Genomic DNA, 23,054 nt, shown 5'->3' with positions numbered 1-23,054 from the left:
CTTACACCTGATGTCACGTATAACGTTGGGTATCAGGGAACATGGGCATAGTTTGGGAGAAACAGCCTCATGGGCCAAATTGGGACCTGTGCTGGGCTTATTTAGTCCCAGAGGATTCCCATCCTAGTTATAGAGGAAAGGCTTGGTCGAGGGCTTGTCCTGGGTGTTTCTGTCACTGAAGAACAGAGACCTGCTTTCCTTGCCAGAGGACCTCAGCCCACTCATATCAGGGTAAAGAGGAGGGTGGCTGAATTTAATGTCAATTAATGAAATTGACATTTTTTTCCTGTGAGTGTTGCCTATGTGTTAGTTTATTAATTTTCCAATGCACATAGTTTTAAGCTAGTGAAAATGTTTTGTCATTTTTGCCTGTATTTAAGTGGTTCCTTTCACCATTGTTTTCCAGATTTGATTGTAGGTGCATTTGGAGCGGGCAAGGTAGTTGTTTACAGGTATGTACTACTTTATGCATACATAAAGATTCTGCCATTGTCACTCACAGGTAGGGATAGGGGAGAAAACTGATTCGGTTTACATTTAAATGTGAATCTGCCAAATACACTCTCTCTGAAACAACATGAGAACCAAAACAGAGCCATCCTTTGAAATTTGCACTGAACTTTGCGACTGAAGTTCTCCAAATAACATTCAGACATGCATTATATTCTAACATTCACTTCTATTTGGAGAAAGTGTTTTCCAAAATGTGCACAGTATTCAAACATGTATGCAAAAATGTGTTTATTAGGAGGAACTTGCATTACAATGTTGGGAATTTCTTATGAGGATTCATTAAAAAATATTCACAATTTGCTGCAGAAAGAGGGAGAATTGAATTTAAGATGGGAAAAATGACAAAACTAAGAGGCCCAAAGTTGGTAGATCCTTCCATTTTTATGCTCCTTTTTGCATAAAATGCTGCATTTTAGCATTTAGCCCAATTAAAAAGAAAAATCAATTTTGAAAAAGTAATATAAATATTTTAGAATAATTATAGTATAATAATAAAACTGAGCTGGGGAAATTGCCATTACAATCTGAATACAGTTTGTCTGAAGAAATTAATTGTAGGAGCAGTAGAAATAATGGCAGTAGTGCTGGCATTTTATTTTCTAAATGCATTTGGTTTACCCAGTTAATTTCTTATATACTGATCTGAGAGATGATCCACACGGTACTCCCTCTAAAGAAATTATAGACTCCTGGAGTATCCAATGTGGTGCTCTCTAGATGTTGTTGGACTAAAACTCCCATTAGCCCTGATCATTCATAATGTTTGCTAGGACTGATGGGAGTTGTAGTTCAAAAAGATCTAGGGGCACTACATTGTTTATCTCTGCTATATTCTGCTATATTTCCTCATACTCTATTTATACAGCTATTGCAGTCTGTGGATTTTGAAAGGAAGCCTATCCTGGCTTCTCACCTTTCCCCATTTAGTTTTTCTTAGGGAGTTGAATTAAAGCTATGCATTTAATTACAAGTAAGTTACTTGGAGAGATTCTAAGTAATTATTTTTGTAGCCAGGACTGTTTCCAGCTGCTTTTTCTATTATGACTTCTTCTCCTTCTTGGCTTGTAGACCACTTGGCTTAAGATCTATCAGCTACTTTGTATCATAGAACAGTTTGAAAAAAAGTTCTCTTTCTCCTTCCCCAAAATCATATGAGTCACAAATGCAAAATGTGGCAGAACTGAAACAGAATATTTCTTTTTTTGCTGGAGAATGTTACATTGTTGAGAGACAACAACAGTCCTTTGTGGATGTTCTAAAACTTGGTATGATCAAGATGTGGAAGGGAAGCGTGGTTGCAATGATAGGCCCCACTCATGACCTCCATGCATTGATTGAACCAGGGGGTGGCAGTGTGGTCCCCTCCAGATGTTGTTGGGTTCCCGCCCTCATCATCCTTGACCACTGGCAGACCTGGCTGAGACTGATGGAAGTTGTTGAGGGCATCTAGTGGGCGTCAGACTTGAATTTAAGTGCTGGTCTTGTAGCCATGGGTGATGAAGATTTCATGCAGGTCGCTGAGCAGGCTGGCAGACATGGGTCCTCTGTGTCCAGCACAGAATGGAGGAAACAATCCTCTTCTTTGTACCCAGCACAGAAATACAGCTCTCCATCCCTCCTTTACCAAATTTGACTAGGTTAAGGCTTTATTTATTTATTTATTTATTTGCTTGCTTGCTTGTTTGTTGATGGGTTTTTTTTCCAGGCTACTAACTTTTGTGGACTTATTTACAAGGCTGATGCATACTAATCCTGCATGCACAGGCTCTTATACACACATTCAGGACACTTCATTACATACAAGAAGCCCATGAATTCACAAGTGAAATGTCAATGGTTTACTCACATGCTGGGTTTTAGGATAAACACTGGGTGACATTCAACTAAGTTATACCCACAGTTGGCGCACTGAAATGCACTTAAGATCATTGATTTCAGTGAGCCTATTCAGAGTATGATCAACACTAACGCCATCTCTCGTTTTGTGAATAAAGCTGTCATTAAAATGTAAATTCAAGGCAACTGTTAAAAGTCCTCTCTGCTATAACAGTGAAATCGGTGGTAGGTTCAAACAGGTCTTAACAGTGGTAATTCATTCTTTGTGGAATATATTTCCCAAAGAAGAAGCTTCCCTTTTCCTGATCCTCCAGCCCTTCAAAAGGTAATGTGAGACCATCCTGCTTGGGAAAATATTTAGAGAATTCCTGTGCACTTGTTCTGTGTGTAAACAATTTTTAATGTACCTTTGATGTCTGTGCTGCTTATTTTACTGGATTTACAATTGTTTTATATTGCATCATGTTAGAGCTGTGTAAGACAACACTTTAAAGCTTTGGCTGGGAAGTGGTGTATATATTGCTCTAATAATATTAGCCTTGTCCGCACGCGTGGGTTTGCCTCTTTGTGGATAGATGCATTTAGCAAATCACTATTAACAGAATTAGGCTAGATCTTAATCAGATATACAAACACAGGGAACATGAATGAGTCATTAACCTCCAAAGCGTGGGCTTGCATACTGTCCCTGTGGAAAAATGTGTGTGCTCCTAATGTGGGCACTGTGCGTGCACCTCCCAGCAGGAGTTTGATTGTTTACAATATGCACTAATACAGGAAGTGTGACTCACGCTTTCTGTGGTCCCACGTGTAATTAACATCCACAGTAAATGAATATTCTTCTTCCTCTCTTCTATTGTGTCTTGTTCCTTTTCTACATGCTCAGCTTTTGCTTTTCTCCCCTGCAGAGCAAGGCCGGTGGTGACAGTCGATGCGCAGCTCTTGCTTACACCGGTGATTGTAAATCCTGAAAATAAAACCTGCCAGCTTCCCGGCTCAATGACTTTGGTGGCTTGGTAAGTTGGCAATAACAACAGATGAGTCTTTCACACCAGAGTCTTACATCCACAGCAGTCTGTGCACGGAGCCCCTTTGTATACGTATCTTTGAGAAGGCACATCTCTGTGTGCTCACAGAGCTCCTCTGCTGAAATGGGTGAGGATGGCTTGCAGGTGAGCATCTGTGCACCAGAGCTGTGCGCTGGCAGCCCAAGAAGTCAGGGCCGTGGCATTTCCCCTCCCATTTTAAGCTGCTTTCTATTGCTGCATAGTTAAACTACGGAATTCGCTTCCAACAGGAGGCAGTGACGGTCGCCAACTTGGCTGGCTTCAAAAGAGGATTAGACAAGTCCATGGAAGATGAGGCTAACAATGGCTACCAGCCATGGTGGCTGTGTTCCATCTCCACTGCTGGATGCATTAAGCTTCTGAATTCCAGTTCCTGGAAACTACAGCAGGAAAGAGAGCTGTTACATTCAGGCTCTGCTTGCAGGCTTCCCATAGGCATCTGGTTGAACACCATGAGAACAGGATGCTAAACCAGATGGGCCATTGGTCTGATCCAGCAGGCTCTTCTTATGTTCTTATGACTGTCCTCTTAACCTTATGATCTTGAAACTCCATAGTTCCTGCGCAATAAATAAAACCCAATGGCAGCTGTTAAACAGATAAAACATTTTGGGGGAGCAAATCACACCTGTCCATGATACAGAATCTTGAATTGGATTATGAAATCACTGCATAGTTTACACCAGGGGTCCCCAAACTAAGGCCCATGGGCTGGATAAGGCCCGAGGGACTCGTTTATCCGGCCCGCAGTGACCCCCACTGCCCACTGCTGCCGCCCGCTCTTACCGGCGCTGCGCTGTGAGGCTGCCCACTTCTGGGTCAGAGGAGCACTGGAAACAGCTTGTGCGCATGTGAAAGCGTTATTTGCACATGCGCAAGCGTTATTTCTGGTGCACATCCGGGTCGGAGGAGGCCCGTGCACATGCACACAAGCTATTTCGGGTGCTCCTCTGACCCAGAAGTGTGCCGGAAATAGCGTGTGGGCACGTGCTCCCCCGCTGGCCCAAGGCATGGTAAGTTTGCTGACCCCTGGTTTACACATTTGTCCAAGACACCATGACTCCATGTGTTCCTGCCAGACCTGCAGACGCTGGGTGACTTTTATCACTGACAGTGAGATGTTGTGTGTGCTTGGACTGAAGCACAGGGTCAGAGGCTTTTAAGTGTAACACCAACCACATGGAATGCCATAACCAGGAAGTGCTCTTTCAGCTTCTTATATACAAAGAGTTGTAGCTTGCCTGAAAACCTATAGGCAGTCCAAAGTTAGTGGAAGTCTGCTCTGCAGGAATGTAAACGCAAGCTGTGGTGTAAACTATGTGAATTGGATTCTCCAGGGTACTGACATTTGTGGGTCTGTCAGAACCATCAGAAGTAATGGACACCAGCGCTTGAAGTTTCAAGCAAACAACAAATATTGGACAGTTTTATTGTATCTGGGTCCATAGAAAGGCATAGATTATTATTTTTTAAAGCTACCTGCCTCTTTTATCCCCAGAAGGCACTGAAGTCTACAAGTACAGTAGACCCCCTCCTTTTGGAGTCTTCTAAAATCTTGGCTAGGATCAATAAATGGATCCATCGTAACACTATACTTATGCCTGATCTATACATGTATCAGAAAGAGGAGTGCATGAAGCACTGGTGCAGTCATGAGGTTAAAAAATGGAATGTTCCACTTCAGACCATCATGAGGGGATAACATTTTTTAATTGCTCCACTATTGGGGGGGAAACAGAAATTGCCCGTGCAAGAAGAAAACTGGAGTAGAGGAAGTGATGTGGGCTAGAATTCTTTTCCCTGGTGTGCTATTGTTGTTGTTTTCAGTTGCAGAGAATTATTATGTGGGAGAGCATTCAAAATTTTATTCCTTGCCTGCATTCTGACATGGCACAGTCCATTCTGCCATATCAGGATTCTTATTCACCTGCATTTGTTCTGAAGGTCTGGAGGCACCAGAATAATATTCTGATTTCTGCTACCTCTGTAGAAACCTGACTCCATGGGAAAGGAACTGCTTAAACGTGTATGTTCTCATAGATATATATAATAGTATGTTATATAGATGCCACAACAGATAGATGGTTATGGTCCTGACCATTTTGTTATAAAATATGCTTCCCTAAAGGTTTTTACTCCGGCTATAAAACTTTTTAATCCTGTCTTCGAAATGATGGAAGAGCAGCTGTTAGTTTTCTATGCTGTAATTTTTCTCTGTAGTTGTTATAACCTCGTGTTGTACATATGCAAACAATTATTAGGGAAACTCCAACAGACAAATATTTCCTCTGCCCCATGGGATAGATTTCTGTATCTCTTAGCCAGCTGTGCAACTTGTGCAAAATGCCTGTTGATTGACATTTCAAAATAAAATGAATGAAAGGAGGTCATCTTAACCAGAAAAAGCTCAGGGAGTCTAAAGATTTGGATTACTGTACACTATCCCAGTATAAGGCAAATATTGTTTTAACCATGTTGGAAATTGTTATTAAAATGTGTATGCTCTGTTTTCCTACAGAGACAGAAAAACTCTGCAATATGTAGTTAAAACCAAGCATGCCTTAAAATGTGTTAATATGTGAAGTTATAAACAGGGGGTGGGGAGAAACTGGGTTCCCCCTCCCTTGTAAATTACAGCTGACCAAAGGTGATTGTACCTTAAGGATTTCTTACAAGTTGAACTTTTTTTTTCTCAGTCCATTTTTGTACTCAGATGTCCCAAGTGCAAAAGATTTTGAGAGGACTGGCTCTGATTTGGATCCAAATAGACACTGATTTTTTGGGATCCATTTTCAGGAGCATCCTGTTTGGACATCCTGTTCACAGGTAAAGGCTACATGTGAGCAGAAATGAACTTGCTAAGCTCCACCCCCATGTGACTATTCCCATCAGTCACCATGAGTTGGAGAGCAAAGCCTGAAGCAAGGAGCTTCTCCTATTCCCAAAAACTCCCTGTGTGATCTAGAACCCCACTTCTGTAAGGTTCTAAATCACAAAGGAACCTCCATGCATGGATGAGGCTCCCTGCTTCAGACTTCACCCTCTAATAGGGAGTCAGAGCTTAGCACATTCACCCCTGCTGTGCTTGTATGTGATCTTTACATGTGGGCAGTATACCCAAACAGGCCTCATGATAAGAGATGGGAGGATCAGTCAATTTCGGTTCTCTTGGTTTCTCATTTTTCCAATTTTAAATTCAGTTCCCCAGGTTTCTCCAGCAATGTGTACTTTTTATTTTAAAAAGGCAAATTTTTGTACAAATTCATCCTAATAAACATTTTTTTCACTGCACTTTTGACTAAGGTACACATTTATGCAAGCAATCTCTCTAGTGCATTTTCACTAATATATTCATTTTAATATACACATATCCCCCTAACACACGCATTTTTGAAAACATTGGTTGGAGAGCTGCATTGCAAAATTTGGACAACTGTGAAATTTGATGGGTGGCTGTGTTTTGCTTCTCATGTTGCTTCAGAAAGTGCAAATCTGATTAATTCAATTCTAAATGTGAACTGACTTGGGTTTCTTCCCCATCCCTGCTTTATGATACGTGGAGAACCGATGTCTCTCTTGGGATCATTGTAGGCATTGAATTAGGACAAGGGCAAGGAACCTTTTTCAGATCCAAGGAGTGCATTTTCAGCTGGGCAACCATCTGGGGAGTCACATGACACTGGTGGGCAGAGCCAGGGACAAACGTGAGTGGAGCAATGAATGCAGATGTCATCTGTGTGCAGTAGGCTAGTTTCTACACACACACCCCTCTGTCCTCCATCCAGACAACCAAGAGGCAAGAACACTCAAGGAGGGCTGTGGCTTGGGGAGAGTCCTAAGGACCAGATAGAGAAGCCTGGAGAGCTGCATTTGGCCCTCAGACCTGAGTTTTCCCAGTCCTGAATTAGAAACTCAAACCATAGTGGAATTGAATCATTTATTGATCTGAGCAATTGTAAACATTTTTGCAGTCTGAACATCCTGAAGGCATGAAGGGATATTGTAACAGTATGTAAGGAGGCAATCCTACCTACACACACTTATTAGGCAGTGAGGTCTAATGAATATAGTAGGGCTTAGCTTGAAGTAAACATTTGCAGCATTACACTTTAAGCAGAAATAGTTGGGGGCAGATCACAAATGAGAAAACATATTGTCTTGCAAATACATATTGCAAATGTTCCTGTCTTTATACAGATTTGTATGTGTGAAAATTCACTGGCAGGGTTGAAGGGAAATAAGAGTTGTTTTAGTCTGACCTCCTTGAGTAACCCCAGGCCAAGGGAAGGAAATTTCTAGTTTATAAGATCTGTCTCCATCTACAGTTGTCCATTGTACAGATCTTTTATCAGCCCCTTACTGTCAGGGTAAAGTGTTAGACCCTTTGCCACCAAAACAATGCAAACTTTGCATGGAAGAGTTTTTTTTCCATCCGTTAATTGTTCTAAAACTGGCATTTATGAATAGGTCTGGATGTGCATGTGTTTTTGTTATAAATTAATCTCCATGGTCATAAACCCTCCCAGTTCACTGCAGTCAGTTTGACTTCTCTGCCAGCTTCTTAAAGTACAGCATCTTAGTTTCAGCATTTTCCTTTCCATAGCGGAGGAATGGGAGAGTCAAGAACAGCAAGGGATGAATATGGTCAAAGGTAGTATCAAATACTTAGGGACAACAACAACAACAACAATATTTATTACGGCCATAGGCCCATACAGGTAAAAACAACACATAAGTAACAGCTTGTGCACGTGGGGGAAAAACGGCCGCTAAAACACCACTATAACAATAAAATACTATAAGATAGAATGGCATACTACGCCTTAGTTAGCTTGTAGTGCTCCTTGGCGTCGCTTTTGGGTAAGGACAGCGACCAGAAACCTGGCCACTTTCAGGGTCGTATGAGTATCCTTATCCTGCAAGATTTGGGCAAGGTGGAATTTTGGTGGGGTACCCTCTAGTTTCTGTATGATTGATCCCAACAAATTTGCCCATGGCACATTGAACAAGGGGCAAGTGAACATAATGTGCTGGAGCGACTCCGGTGTCTCTTTATCACATTCGCACGTGGCGGGGGCTTGGCCCTTTGAGAATCTATGTCTCAGGACGTTGGAGGGAAAAACGTTGAACCTCGCTTTGGTGAAGGCCAGTCTATGGGCAACAGTCGAAAGGGAGGAGAGGGACTGAATAGGTCTGGATGTGCATGTGTTTTTGTGCAGAGTTATAAATTAATCTCCATGGTCATAAACCCTCCCGGTTCTCTGCAGTCAGTTTGACTTCTCTGCCAGCTTCTTAAAGTACAGCATCTTAGTTTCAGCATTTTCCTTTCCATAGCGGAGGAATGGGAGAGTCAAGAACAGCGAGGGATGAATATGGTCAAAGGTAGTATCAAATACTTAGGGACTTGTTTAGGCTGGAGGATGGGAACTTAGTGAAGGACTTCACAGAAGAAGAGGGACTTGAAAGGAGTGTAAGAAATGATACCACATAGGAGTTCTAGATGGGACTTCCAAGCATAAGAGCAGCATGGGAAAATGGAGCAGGAGAGGTAGCCAAGGATGTCAGAAGGAGGAACAATGGTTATTTGCAAGGAAAGAAATGCACAGTTTGTGGCTGCATTGAAGCATAATAATAAACTATGGTTCATCGTTATGTTCATGAGTCTCAGGCTCATGCATTCCCTCCTCCCATCTTGGAAACTCTATTTCTCTTTCCAGTTAACCACAGTTTCCTCTTATGTCCAAACCCTAAACTGGTGGCTTATTGAAACAACCCAGAATCCTCTTTTATTGGTGCTGAGGCTTCCAGGGAAAGTAATTATTATTATTATTATTATTATTATTATTATTATTATTATTATTATTATTTATACCCCACCCATCTGGCTGGGCTTCCCCAGCCACTCTAGGCGGCTTCCAACAAAATATTAAAATACAGTAATCCATCAAACATTAAAAGCTTCCCTAAACAGGGCTGCCTTCTGATGTAGATGTGGTCATGCCGAGTGACTTCTGAGCAGGCTGTCAGACAGACTCTGAGAAGTCTTAAATAAAGGGCAGGGAGGGCAGAACCATGGACAGCTCCCAATGGGTCCTTCTGGTTTGTGCCTTCCCTCATATTGCTGCCTGAGCAGAAAAGCTATAGTTGGCCACACATCCCTTTGGTTTTTAGAGCAGTGGTGCCTGATTTTGTATCTGTTGACTTCTGCCTGGTCAGGAAGTTGGAGTACTCATCTTCTAAGTCCAAGAACAATGGTAGGGCAATATCTTCCGGGTGAAGCATACTTTATTCTCTGAGTCTTCCTCAGGGAATTGGTAACCCCTGGTGTCGGGTCCCATGAGAGGCAGCTTCATAAACCAAGATTTGAAGTTGTCTTGTTTTCCATCAGCCATAGTTAAGCCTAACAACAGTTTATCTGGGTTTGAACATAACCCAGAATTGCAGTTGGTTGAAAACGGAAGCAAAAGCTTCCAATCTCCTTATTGCTGTCCCAGGAGAGTGGGGCAGGAGTATGCAAGCCTGAGGTTTTCCTGTAGTCTTTCACATATTTTTTTTTGAAAAACACCATAGTTTATTGTTAGTAGCCAGAGTGGGTCAAGGATATGAAGTGTTCTAAAACTAAAGACAAAAACTTTGTTCTCAGTGCAGAAGGAATGGAGAGCCATTCTAGGAATTTGAAGAGGAGTGTTGCATGATCTGAGCAGTATGAGACGTAATTGATTTTGGCAGCTGAGTTCTAGATAGAGGTGAAAGGGTAAAGGTGCTTCGTTAAAACAAAAACTTTCCCAGAGCAGCTTTCATAAGAATAAAAATAAGGCAGTCGCTTCCTGCCCACAGGATTACAATTTAAATGGCCCAACACAAAAGTAAAATGGATGAGGAGGGAAGAGGAAAACAAGCAAACTGTAAAACAGCTTGAGAGACAGAAATTGTGACTCTTGTGATTTCTTCAGCATTCTTGGTAGGGAATGTGTGGAGTCATGAAATCTGTTGAGGATCAGGGACTGGGCATATGAGTAATGGAGATAAAAAGGTTTCACTAATTCTACCTATACGGGTGAATCATTTTTCTATTTCAAAACCATTCAGTCTCCCTTACACATCCTGCATTGTTGATCAGTTTGTCCTATAAGAAAGTTTTTATTTGTGATCAGGTTTAGTCATTAGATCAGTGTTTCCCAACCTTTTTTGGGCAAAGGCACACTTGTTTGATGAAAAAAATATCGAGGCACACCACCATTACAGCCCCGTGACGTCAGCGCGCAGCGTCACTTGAGCTCCTTCTCCTGCTCGTTCAGGGCCGCAGTGGCGTAGCGTGGGTTGTCAGCACCCGGGGCAATGCAAGTAATTTGCGCCCCCTAACCCGTGGATTTGCGCCCCCTAACACTAACCCCCAGATGTTGCGCCCGTTGTGGCCGGCCCCCCCTGCACCCCCCACGCTAGGCCACTGATCCATAGCTAAAAGCAGAAGTCGACAAATGTGTCCTGTTTTTTGCTCTTCAAAATATGGCAACCCGAAGACCCCCAGGGACCGTCCAACCAGCCTAGGAAGTGTGCTCTGGTCGCGGGGGAGGAGACACGAGGCATTGCCATCCACACCTGGAATTGAGGAGGAGCTGGAAAGGTCCTTTGGTTTCACACCCAGGACCCATTTTTTCTCTCTTCTTTTGAGAAAGGGGTGGGAAACGGGATTTGGAGGGCGCATGTGTGCGCGTAGCTGAGCTCCAGTTGCTCTGGGCATTTCTGGACGGCGCCGGTAGCGTCTCTCCTAACCCCTCCCCACCCCGGTCTCCACCCCCCCCCCCCGACCAAAGGCTTCCCCCTACCTGGCCAAAGTTCTACCCGAAGCTGGAGATGCGGTTCGCGCTGCCCACGAAGACGCCGCCGAACTCGGAGAGGACGTATTCCTTGCGCTCAGTGCAGCGGCGCAGCTAGCCGCTCCGGGGCCCGGGGCGGCGCGCGCGTCCTGCAGCCAGGGGCGAGTGCCATGGGGGCGAGCCATGGCAGGGCGCGCTGCGTGGAGCCTCGCTGCAGCCTCCCCCTCAGCTGTAGGGAGGCTGAGGCGGTGGGCAGAGGCCAGAGCGGAGCTTGCGGGCAGTTCGCCCGCAGACGCATGGCTCAGGCACGCTGCAGGCGCCGAGGTGTGGCGCCCAGTGCCCCCTGCCTCGCCTAGCTACCAGTGGCATAGGAAGGGGTCTGCGGTGGGTGCGGGGCTGAAAGGACATGCAAGGCTCCATGCTGCTGCCCGGACATGCCGGCCTCCTCCTCGTCCGCTGTCTCGCGCTCCTCCCTTTTGCGCGCGCTGCCCCGCCGCCGCCCCATTGGCCGGGTCCTGTCAGCTGATCCTGTGTTATTTCCTGTGTGTGTGTGAGGGGAGAATGGAGAGAGAAACCTCGCACCGCCACCGCGGAGCCGCCCCCGGCTCGACGCGGATCCTCGCCGCCGCCGCCCCGCCTCTCGCCCACCTCCCTCCCACGGCACACCAGGCAAGGCTCCGCGGCACACTAGTGTGCCGCGGAACACCGGTTGGGAAACACTGCATTAGATCATATGCATGTCATGCCCATTATTTCCTACTCTGCACTGCTCCATAAATTAAGCAATGTTAGGTTATTCATCTCTTGGCAATTCCAAGGGAAATGGGTCAGAATTTGGGGGATCTTCAAGGCTCTGAAATAACCCTTCATAACAACCATTGGAGTTTATGGGAAAGCCCTGCTTAATGATATGTGGCAAATTGTTTGCCCTGGAGGAAGAAGTGGTATAAGGTCAAGCACGTTATATGAAACCCAGATGTGGTCCTTTTTCAGCAAGACTGTCAGAGGAAGCTGATACGGAATTCTAATAAGATTAGAGGTTGTTCCAGAGGTGATGTTGCTGGTTTTGAACTTCTAGTGTCCGTAGATATGTATTTAGTAACTTGGAACTGAAAATAAAAATGACTAATGCAAGAACAGTAGGTCTTACCCAAGAAGCTGTCTTCTACTTAATCTGCAGTTTTTGTAAAATGATAAAATTAAAAAAAGAAAAAAGGAATCACTAAAGAAGATTTTTCAGGTTTTGTATAGAGAACATTCCCGTGCTATCCTGTTTAATTTTCACAAAGGGTTTTGTTTTTCAAGTTTCACCTCTGAACACATAGATTGACCTGTCATCAGGAGCAAGTCACAAATGATGGATTTCCAGCAACACTGATTAACAGGAAATTGTACTTTTCTAGCAGGATAGAGTTGGTTATAATGATTTAACATCCATCTGTGGTTGTTTGTGAAAGCCTTTTTAGCATAGCCTGATTAAAAATTTATCTTTTCATAATGCAAAGGATTGTCTTGCAGCTCAACGGCTTCTCAATTTATGATTTGGGATGTTCTATCTAAAAAAGAATTGCTTGGTTTGAAAGTCTGACTTGGTATGTCAGAAGAAATGTGTTATATCAAATATTTAGTTTAAATTATGTTCCTGGTGTGATTGGACTTAGAAGATAGGCCCATATTTATCTTAGCTGGTTCATGCCAGCTTTATAGACTGAAGATCAGTTCATTTAAGCACATGTAAACAGGCTTAAAGCTCACTGGGTGACCTTTGACCAGTCTCTGTCTTTCAGCCCAACCTCCCTAACAGGGTTATTAAGAGAATAAACTCTAATGAGAACTACTTATGCCACTTTGAACTCCATGTGATAAATAAATGTAATAAATAAAATAATCTAAGGCCTGCACATGCAAGACTTCCATTGTCTTCTGTAAGTGAGGTAAAAGAGAAGGAGTTTAATGCTCTTTCCTCATAGGAAATGCATGAGAGGGCAAACTTTCACTTTCTTCAATAGCATTTATGTCCAAGAGGGCTTGCTTGAAGTCTTGAGGCCTCTATTTTTCCAAGGCTTCCATTAAAACTCATTTGGTTTCGTGAGCATGATCATTCAGTAAAGGTTCAAAAAACCCAAGTTATTTTTATAGAATTAGAGTTCCCTCCTGAGGTCCTTGTGGAGATGGAATAGTTATAAATTCAAGATGGTGGCCGTGTCATGGATCTTGAGCAGGTTACTTTCTTATGGCAGTTTTGAAAAGAGAGAAACAAAACCCAAAAGTCATAATATACAGCTATATTCCTATGCAAAGTTTCAACAAGTACATTATGGACAGCTTTAAAAGAGAGATTCCATGAAATTCATGGAGGATTGGGCTACCAATGGCTACTAGCCCTGATGACTGTGCTCCACATCCACTGTCAGAGGCAGTATGCTTCTGAACATTTGCTGGCAACCGCAGGGAGAGAGGCGCTCTTGAGCTCAGGTCCTGCTTTGGAGCCTGCCATGGTATCTGTTTGGCCACTGGGAGAACAGGACACTGGACTACGTTCTAATGTTATTCTTCCCATTTCCTTTGTAGTTTTACTGTAACCGTCTGTGTGGCTTTTGAAGGTCCAGGCATTTCAGAAAAAATAGGTAAGACTTTTTAACATCTGTAAGATTGTGGTTTAAGATTAACTGACTTTCTGTTGCCATATTTAAACTTGCCTTCAATACCTGCCCTGTTAAGCTCCATTAGGGCTCTGTTAGGGCCGAACTAGACACAACCTCAATTGTTGGTCAAAGAATCATAGAATTGCAGAGTTGGGAGGGACCATGAGGGTCTCTCAAATGTGGGAATCTTGAACCCACGGCCCGGAGTCTCATGCTCTGACGACTGAGCTATGTGGGAGTTCTATGTAAATAGCAGTCATGGGAAAGCCTGAGCACCATCTGGGTGGGAAGGGGGGAATTTCACTCTGCCTCTCCTTGCCACAGTCCTGACAAACATTGACTCTCCAAAGGTGCTGTTTTCATTAAAGGGAAGTCCCAGAGCCCACACTGGGATTATTAACTTCATGCTCAGTTGGGTTCTAGAAGTCATTGGGAATGCCCATGTAGGCATTTGGCCTACTTGTACTAATCACAGTCCTTGAACCTGAAAGAAACCAGATAGATTGGGTTTTACACAGTGTTATTTTTCTTTTAAAAAAGAGGTGCCGGAACTCACCATGAACACCTCCCTTGTTCTCTTACAATGGCAATGGCACCCACCAGAGTGGTGATAGAATTGAGTTCCTGTGAGTTCCCCCTGAAGAAAAGCCCTGGTTTTACAAATATAGGCACCATCTGCATTATACAATTGAAGCAGTATCATACCACTTTAAGCAGTCACGCCTTTCCCCAAAGAACTCAGGGGAACTCTGTTTTCCCTCTCAGAACTACAGTTCCCAGAGTTCCTTGGGAAAGGGCATTGCCTGGGCCCTGGCATTTACCTCATCATGCTGAGTGCTATTACTGTACTTGATTAAAACGTTTTACTTGAAAGATTATTGCTTGCATTTTTGTACAATATTTTGAAATGGTCAATTTGTGCTGTAATGACACAAGAAGTATCTGGACCATTTCCTTTTGGGAAACAGTCATTGGTCAACTGAACAAATGGTGAACTTCCGTCAGAAATATGGGTGTTGATAAAACAAAAAAATAAGCTTTCTGTAAAAGCAGATCAGAATTTGAAGTGGAGCATCCAATTGACTGTTTTTATGATGTTTGGTTTGCTTACGTTCTCTTTAGCTCTGAGAGCTGAACTCCAGCTAGATGTGTTAAAAGTGAAAGGAGCTGTTAAGCGTGCCCTCTTCCTTGATTACCATCAGTCCCAGCATGTCTTCCTCTTCACAATAGACAGGCAGAAGCGGCTCACTTGCAAGGACTTCGTGGTTTATCTCAGAGTAAGTTTTGCTCTTTGCTGTGTCCAGAAAATTATTGCTTTGGGGGCAATTCTTTCAGATTATAGTTACTATCTGGATGATTAAACTAGGACTGTCAACAGAACTAATATAAGTACACCCCCATATTGTATGGGCAGATGTTTTTACAGATGTGGAAAGAGCTGTACTACCATATCAGAGATAACTCTTATACTGTGAGCTTTGTAATTTCTGTAGGTTAGTTCGCAAAAAAATACATAAATGCTTTAATCTCACTGGTCTTTCTGATCTGGGGAAACAATTTGTTATCACTGGTTTTCTGGGAGCAGCTTTTCAGAAAGACTCAAAAAGAGACGCTATTGATTATGAACAAGTTGGAGTTATTTTGACAATTCAAATGATTAAGCAATCTGCTCAAGTGGGTTTGGGTGGTGCCTTTGGGTTACATACAACGAAATGTTATAGGTAATGGTGGAGAATTTTTCAAAACCGATGCATGTGACTCCTTTCCTATGGAACACATCAACACTATTCCTTCCATAGGTCACATGTGTGCTGCTTCCATTGCAGCAAAGAGCTTGTGGGAACTGAGCTCTTTAGAAGTACAACATCATGGCAGACTACTGCTTTGAAATAGTTCTGGCTCTGCACAGATTAGCAACCTGCTTCTCAGGTGTGGATGTTGCAGAAGCTGTGTGTTTTGGAAACTTTGCTATAAGTGAAAACTTGCTCTTTGTCCTTTTTGGAGACTTTAGCTGCATTTGTCTGTAAACTTACCTAGTTGAACCTAGTGGTCCTCACTTCTTAGTAGACAGTCATAGGATCAGGATATTAATTGCTTCATTGCTGAAACAAAGACTACACACACACACACACACAGAGATAGAGATAGAGAGAGAGAGAGAGAGAGAGAGAGAGAGAGAGAGAGAGAGAGAGAGTACATTAATGAAGTGCAATGTAAGTGAAGAGTTTCTATGTGATTTCCATCCCGCAGGATGAAACTGAATACCGAGATAAGTTGTCTCCAATCAGCATTAGTTTGAACTACAGCTTGGATGAATCCACCTTTTCAGATGGTTCAGCTGTGGACCCAATATTGAACTATTACCAAGAAAACTACATCGGGGAGCAGGTAGGGTCTTGCATGGGTATTTCTTATGCCTCCAAACAGCTAACGAAAGCTACCATGCTGTGTGGCATCTTTTATAAGCAGCTTTGTTCAGGGTTTCAGCATTCTTTCAGTGTGTGCAACAAGAGCTTAATTTGTTCATTATGGTGAGCTAATTGAACCAGACCTATCTGAAATTTCTCGAACCTCTTTCAGCCTGTGTTTTTTCCTGAATGTTCTCATTCTCTTAGCCCTAGCTAACTGCAACAGCCTGTAAATCATATTCCTTGCAGCAATGAAAGAAAGATGTGCTCACTCTTTTAATATGCAGTACGTTAACATGCCTTTACATACATAGCCAGTCACCACTGGCTCTTTGTATTGGAATCAGGGGTTTGGAAGCATCCAGCCTTTGCAGGGACTTATTTTTAATGGCTATCAAACAAGCATGAAGGAAGGGAAAGGAAATGGCTGGGATTCCTTTCAAGCAGAGCCCCTAACATGAGTGATGCATGTTTTGAACAATGCAGGCTTACATTCTTGTGGATTGTGGAGAAGACAACGTGTGCATTCCTGACTTGAAACTTTCCGCTGTGCCGTAAGTTTGAGCAAATAAACTTGTGTTTTGCACTTAATGGAATAAAGGTGTTCATTAAAAAAAACTGCTTGTGGGCAGGAGGTGGGGACGAGAAACCCACCAAGATTGCCCCATCCGATAGGAAGCAGATATTTCAACTATTGAATGCTGATATGAGCTTTTAAGGGTTTTTTTTTACAGCCACTAAATGTGTAGCTTCAAAGGTTTGTCACATCTAAACACAGAACAAAACAAAGCCACTTCTTTAACAGCTCTGCTTGCTCAGATTTTGCTTATTTCAGCAAAAAATGTTTTAGATATTCTTCCTGAGCAAAGCCATGGTTGTGCTCAAGGCTGCAGCCTTCTCTTCTGGCAACAGTGCTGAAAGGGTACTGTTACAGAGAAGCATGTCTGGATCGAGGATGGGAGTGAAAAAAACCCCTGCATCCTCAGGGCATTCCTTGAAAGCAATTCTAGTCTCACATCATGCATCCTTTTTTCCCAAAGTACACCTCTGCAGTGCAGTAAAGGCCAGCATATTGGACGGCTTTAAAAGAGGATTAGACAAATTCATGGAGGAGAGGGCTATCAGTGACTACTAGCTATGATGGCCATGCTCTACCTCCAGGGGACGTGGGTGGCGCTGTGGTCTAAACCACTGAGCATCTTGGGCTTGCTGATCAGAAGGTCGGTGGTTCAGATCCCTGCGACAGGGTGAGCTTCCATTGCTCTGTCCCAGCTACTGCCAACCCTTCAGTTCAAAAGCACACCAGTGCAAGTAGATAAATAGGTACTGCTGCAGCAGGAAGGGAAAAAAACATTTCCGTGCGCTCTGGTTTCCATCTGTTGTGCCAGAAGCAGTTTAGTCATGCTGGCCACATGACCCGGAAAGCTGTCTGGGGACAAACGCTGGCTCCCTCGGCCTGAAAGCGAGATGAGTGCCACAACCCCATAGTCACCTTTGGCTGGACTTAACCATCCAGGGGTCCTTGACCTTTACCTTGGCTCTACCTCCACAGTTGGACACCGTAATGCTTCCGATTACCAGCTGCTGGAAACCACAGGAGGGGAGAGTGCTGTTGTGTTCATGTCCTGCTCCCTGGTTTCCCATAGGCATCTGGTTGGCCACTATGAGAAGAGGTTGCTGGACTAGATGGGCTACAGGCCTGACCCAGCAGACTTTGCTTATGTCATTATGTCCACCCTAATTGAAAGTCACAAGTGAAAGGAAATGTGCAGCTTGGCAATAATGACACAGGGATGACTCCTCACATCTGCTGAAGGGATCTCAGTTTGCTGAGAAATTGGCACTGTTGTGTATTTTGAAAACCTGTTATGAAAATGAGCTTTATTTCTTACAGGGATAAAGATCAGATCATAATTGGGGAGGAAAACTGTGTCACGCTTATGATCAACTCAAGAAATGAAGGCGAAGGTGCCTATGAGGCTGAGCTCCATATTAAGATACCCCCAGAGGCAGATTACACCGGTGTCGAGCGTAACAGCAAGGTAACATGTATTGTCTTGCCATCTTCTTTTTCCCTAACAAGAGGCTGCACAGCAGAAACCTATCCAGGCACTTTGCGGGAGGAAAGCAATGGCAGTCATAGATATTTGACATCAATTATATTTATTTGAACCAAGTGGGATAGCAGGCCCTGAAAAATAATATTTTTAAATTAATTATTCACACAAAGATGTATAGTAGCCTCCCCCAATATGGTGCCCTCTATCACCTTGACCATTGGCCATGCTGGCAGGGGCTGATGGGAGTTGTAGTCCCACATCACCTGGAGGACACCAGGCAAGGGAAGGCTGGTTATTGTAATGTTGTTCAGCAGTGGAGCTTAAACTGAGCTGGCCGTAGTTTGTTTTAGTTGAAAAGTTTAGAGGCACTTTTGGAGGAGCCGAGATGAAATTCTATCCCCTAAATACACACACAATTCATGTGCTCACTACAGGGCAGCATATATCAATTCATCTGACTACAAAGCCTGCAAGCTGATACAGCATGAACTTTATTATGGATAGTTCAAAGCATGACACGCCCCCCCCAAGAAACCAAGGTGTGCCAAGTTAATTTCCTTTCGAGAATCAAATATTTTTCTTGTGTTGAAAATAACTTCCTGCTCCTCTTCTTTAGCCTGTTCTACTGATGCAAAACTCACTGAAGGGGGTAAGAAAGGTCTGTCTGTAACAGTTGACAAGAAAGGAACTGTGCTATTCTTAGAGGCTATATTTTTAAATTAAACAAAGCTTTGTCATGTATTTGTAGACTCATCTCTAAAAATAATATTTAAAAACCTGACCCTTTTGCTACCAGATGTGTTTTGGTGTTCTGTCCAGTCTTTTGTGCAGTTGTGAAGGTCACAGCATGAAGCTTTATTATTGTATTATGAGGGTGTAAGTTGTTGAGGCAGGTATGTTAGAATCAGCATTCGAAATGTGATTAAGATGTCAATCAATCAATCAATCAATCAATCAATCATCTCCTTTATTGGCATAGAAAAAGCACATCGTATATATGGATCATAACACAACACAGTTAACGAAACATAGTAGGAGTTACTTTAGGATAAAACTGTCCAGACAACGCGAAGTACAGAAATGGCTCTTAGGGCCGATGGTGACATAATTTTATGGCGTCACTCAAAAAGTGTTTAAGATGTTTTAGAGATGTTTCTAGTGTTTTATCACTTGTTGTTTGTCACCCAGGGCATCTTTAAGAGGAAGGGCAGGTTATAAATTTAACAAATATTTAAATAGTAACAACAACAACAACTGTTGCGGCTAGACAAATGTGTCAAAGCAGAAACTCAGTGCAGCAGAGGATTTTCACTTGTGTTTTTTTTTGCTCATTTGAGGAATAAATGTTTAGCTGCTAGCTGGCGGGGGGGAGCGGAAATCAGCTTAATTAGAGCTGCCACCACCACCCTGGGAGGGGAGGGGAGAAAAAGAAATACCAGATTCCATGTCTTAAATACACACACACCAGGAGCAGGTGTCCTTGATGCTAGTGGCACTTAATTCCATGTAACTTTCTGTGCCAGAGCTGGGTGTTAGAATGTCAACAGCTAACACTCGGGCCATTAATATCTGGGCCTTTGGGGAAATCATTTGTGGCCAGTGATTAATCATCATCACACAGGCAGCTCTGCCAGTTTTAAAGCCTTCATTCATCCGGGAGTTCTGCTAGGTTGCCCATTTTCGTCCACATTCCTCTCGTTTCCACTTGAAACCAGATCCAGGTTGCACTGGTGCTGATTTTAATTGGTCAGGTTTTGCTACTGTTCAGAGCGGTAAAAATAAGCCATGTGTTCCTACAAAAGGGGAAATAAAGTCATTCCTAGTGTGTAGTAAAAGGCTAGTGTGGCTAAATATTTGGAGGTGTTAATGGATTAGCAAATGTGACATGGGGAACTGCCAATAGAACATGTGTCAGTTGTTCTCCTTTGCAAATACCCAGGTCTTTATTCTCCGATACAAGAATAATTTCTACAGTACAATTTCTGCAATCTTGCTGTCCTTTGAGCTAAGTGGGTTTAAAATATGGGAAGGAACTGAGCTTTATCCATTAGGTCAGTGGTGTGATGCTTCTTGGGTGTGCCTTGTTTTCATTAATAAAGATAAGGAACAAAGGGCAAGCAGAAAAATACTGAGAAGAAAACACACAAAAGACTAACTAATGCATGCTACCAAGTCTTACAGAGACTTCATATTCATGGATGAGGCATAAGGGTCACCTAGTCAGTTCTGTGTAAGGGGTCCTTGGATGGTCAATGAGGGTGATGAATAGGGTTGACATGGGCAATTTCTGGTCCTCCAGATATTACTGGACTGCAGGTCCCATCATCCCTGACAATTGGCCATGCTGGCTGAGGCTGGTGGGCATTGGAGTCCAACAACATCAGAAAGAACATGGGTGGAAAGGGCCTCATGTGCTGTGGCACCAGTGTTCTTTGAAACTCACTCCCTCTTGAAGGACTTTGGAGAAGCTGCCATGGGCACCACACACAGACCACAACCAAGTACACCATTCTACCTCTTCCATTGGCTACCAACAGACCGCTTCTTTCAAGTCTAATTTCAGTGGTGGGTGAGATCCTGTGGGTGCCAGGAATGGCCTCTCCGGGCACATGTGTGCTCCCAGGAGCCACATTGGTGACCGCTGCCAGGAACTAGTTTCCTACATAAAGTTAAATTAGCTGGCTGTTATGTAAAGCACAGGATTCCTCACATTTCTCCCCCAGTACAATCACTGGGGCAGGCACAGAGCCTCATGTTTTTCAGAAGTTCTGCCGTATACATTCCTCATATGATTTTATTTCTCTAGCTAACGATGCCAACGAATTAAGGCAAAGAAAGACAAATAAGTCTGTTTTTTCTTTTGTTCAAGCCCCTATTATGCAACTTCTCCTGTCTTGCAGCTCCCTGTTCTTTCTCCCTCTGTTCCCTCGTGTTTATACAGATGACCTGGCTAGAGAAAGGAGGCCAGAGATAATAATACACAGAAAGATCAGAAGTGTCTTTAGTCTAAAAAAAGAAAAGAAAAGAAGAGCCCCATCAAAGCAACAAAAACTAGCCTGTGTTATGGGGTGGATAGAACGCAGGGCTGAAAGTCAGAACACAGGGGTAGCAGGACCCTAGCTTCACAATCCTTGGATGCATTCACAGTACTTAAATTATTGCGTTTTTACAGCTAGATGTGCCCTCAACACTTTTGGAACATCCATCAGCAGCAGATTTCTCTGGGTGATTGAGAAAAACACAATTCTTTAGTAGAGTGCTAATTACTTCTGTTCTCTTGGGCAGAAATAAGTTGAGTCCTTTCAGAAAGCGAAGACAGATGTGACAATTTAAGAGCAGCCAAAGAGGTTCATTGGTGCTTCCCTTCCAGTAAGAAAATTAAAACAGTTGTGTGTATCTTCAGAGAGCTTCGATTTGAATGGGGATAACCTGCTGGTTATAGGTAGCCTATTGGTTAGTGCCTGTGATGTCACCACATGCCAGGGGTTGGGAACCTTTTTTCAGCCCAAGGGTTGCATTCTGTTGGAGGATGCCTTCCATGGGTTGCATGCCTGTGGGCTGGAGCCAAACATGAGCATCACCAGAGGCAGAAGTGGGCAGTGCAGTGTACCATACTTTTCCATGTATAAGACGAGGATTTTTTACTCTAAATTAATGTTTAAAAATGGGGGTTGTCTTATACATAGATAGTGCATAGGGGGACGGGTGATTGGTTGTAGCCATGAGCTGCAGCTTGTCAGCGGTGATTTGGTGGGTGATTGGTGGCTGTGGGAAGGGCTGCTATGGATTGGCTGCTGCTGCGGTAATTGGGTGGTTGATTCATTGATGCAGCAATGGCTGCTGTGGATTGGCTGCTGCTGCGACAATTGGACGTGATGAGCGGGCAGACGCTTGTTTGCTTTTACGACGCGAGTGATTGTCAGTGTTTATCTGACGGCTTAGTGATTTTCTGCGTTCCCTCCCAAATAAAGCTCAACAACATCGGCCACCTCCCCCTATTTTCTTAAATTTGAGCCCCCCAAAATAGGGGGCATCTTATGCATGGAATAATAATAATAATAATAATTATAATTATAATTAATAATAATAATTTATTGTTTATACCCCGCCCATCTGGCTGGGCTTCCTCAGCCACTCTGGGCGGCTTCCCAAAAAAAATATTAAAATACTGTAATACATCAAACATTAAAAGCTTCCCTAAACAGGGCTGCCTTCAGAAAATACGGTATGTGGCTGTTGCCTTTTGCACAGAAGGCGGCACTATAGCCATGCAAAAGCCAGAGGTTTCTACATACCAGATGCATACAGAAATCTCTGTCCCCCATCCAGGCAAGCAGAAAGCATTCCCACATTTCAGGGGCACATTACAGCAAGGTCCAATGCACAGAACAGGGTCGGGGATTAGGGGGATGGCCTGAGCTGAGGTTCCTTAACACCTGTTACATACCTTTCCTCCTCCAAATCCAGGAACTGTTTGACAACTGCTCTTTAAATGTTTGTGAGTGCCTTTGGTAAGGTGATGTACGCATCAGGAGTGAGCGACATTTTTGCTACTGAGGGCTGCGTACCCTCAAAGGAGAACTGTCTGGGGGCAGAGCCATGGTAGGCAGGGCTGGTCCCCTACAAATGCTTCCTCTCTTTAGATCATCACTACAGCACACTCTTTGACTCTCACACCTGCCGTGATCCATCCATCCATTTGCACACA

The 23,054-nt window shown here is 43.5% G+C and overlaps 1 protein-coding gene across 1 annotated transcript in view; it reads left to right on the top strand.

Annotated features, from left to right (window-relative positions):
- ITGA8 (integrin subunit alpha 8) overlaps positions 1-23,054 on the top strand; it is a 121,977-nt gene that overhangs the window by 50,347 nt on the left and 48,576 nt on the right. The window contains exons 14-20 of the mRNA XM_081931540.1: positions 407-452; positions 3,258-3,365; positions 13,805-13,860; positions 15,001-15,155; positions 16,129-16,266; positions 16,773-16,840; positions 18,181-18,328. Of these exons, the coding sequence (XP_081787666.1) occupies positions 407-452; positions 3,258-3,365; positions 13,805-13,860; positions 15,001-15,155; positions 16,129-16,266; positions 16,773-16,840; positions 18,181-18,328 (719 nt within the window). The remainder of the gene's footprint in view (positions 1-406; positions 453-3,257; positions 3,366-13,804; positions 13,861-15,000; positions 15,156-16,128; positions 16,267-16,772; positions 16,841-18,180; positions 18,329-23,054) is intronic.

This window comes from Podarcis melisellensis (assembly GCF_964234715.1).
Source record: "Podarcis melisellensis genome assembly, chromosome: 12".
Classification (NCBI taxonomy): Eukaryota; Metazoa; Chordata; class Lepidosauria; order Squamata; family Lacertidae; genus Podarcis; species Podarcis melisellensis.
Note: the sequence above shows the minus strand (reverse complement) of the source record. Positions and strands in the feature narration are given on the sequence as shown.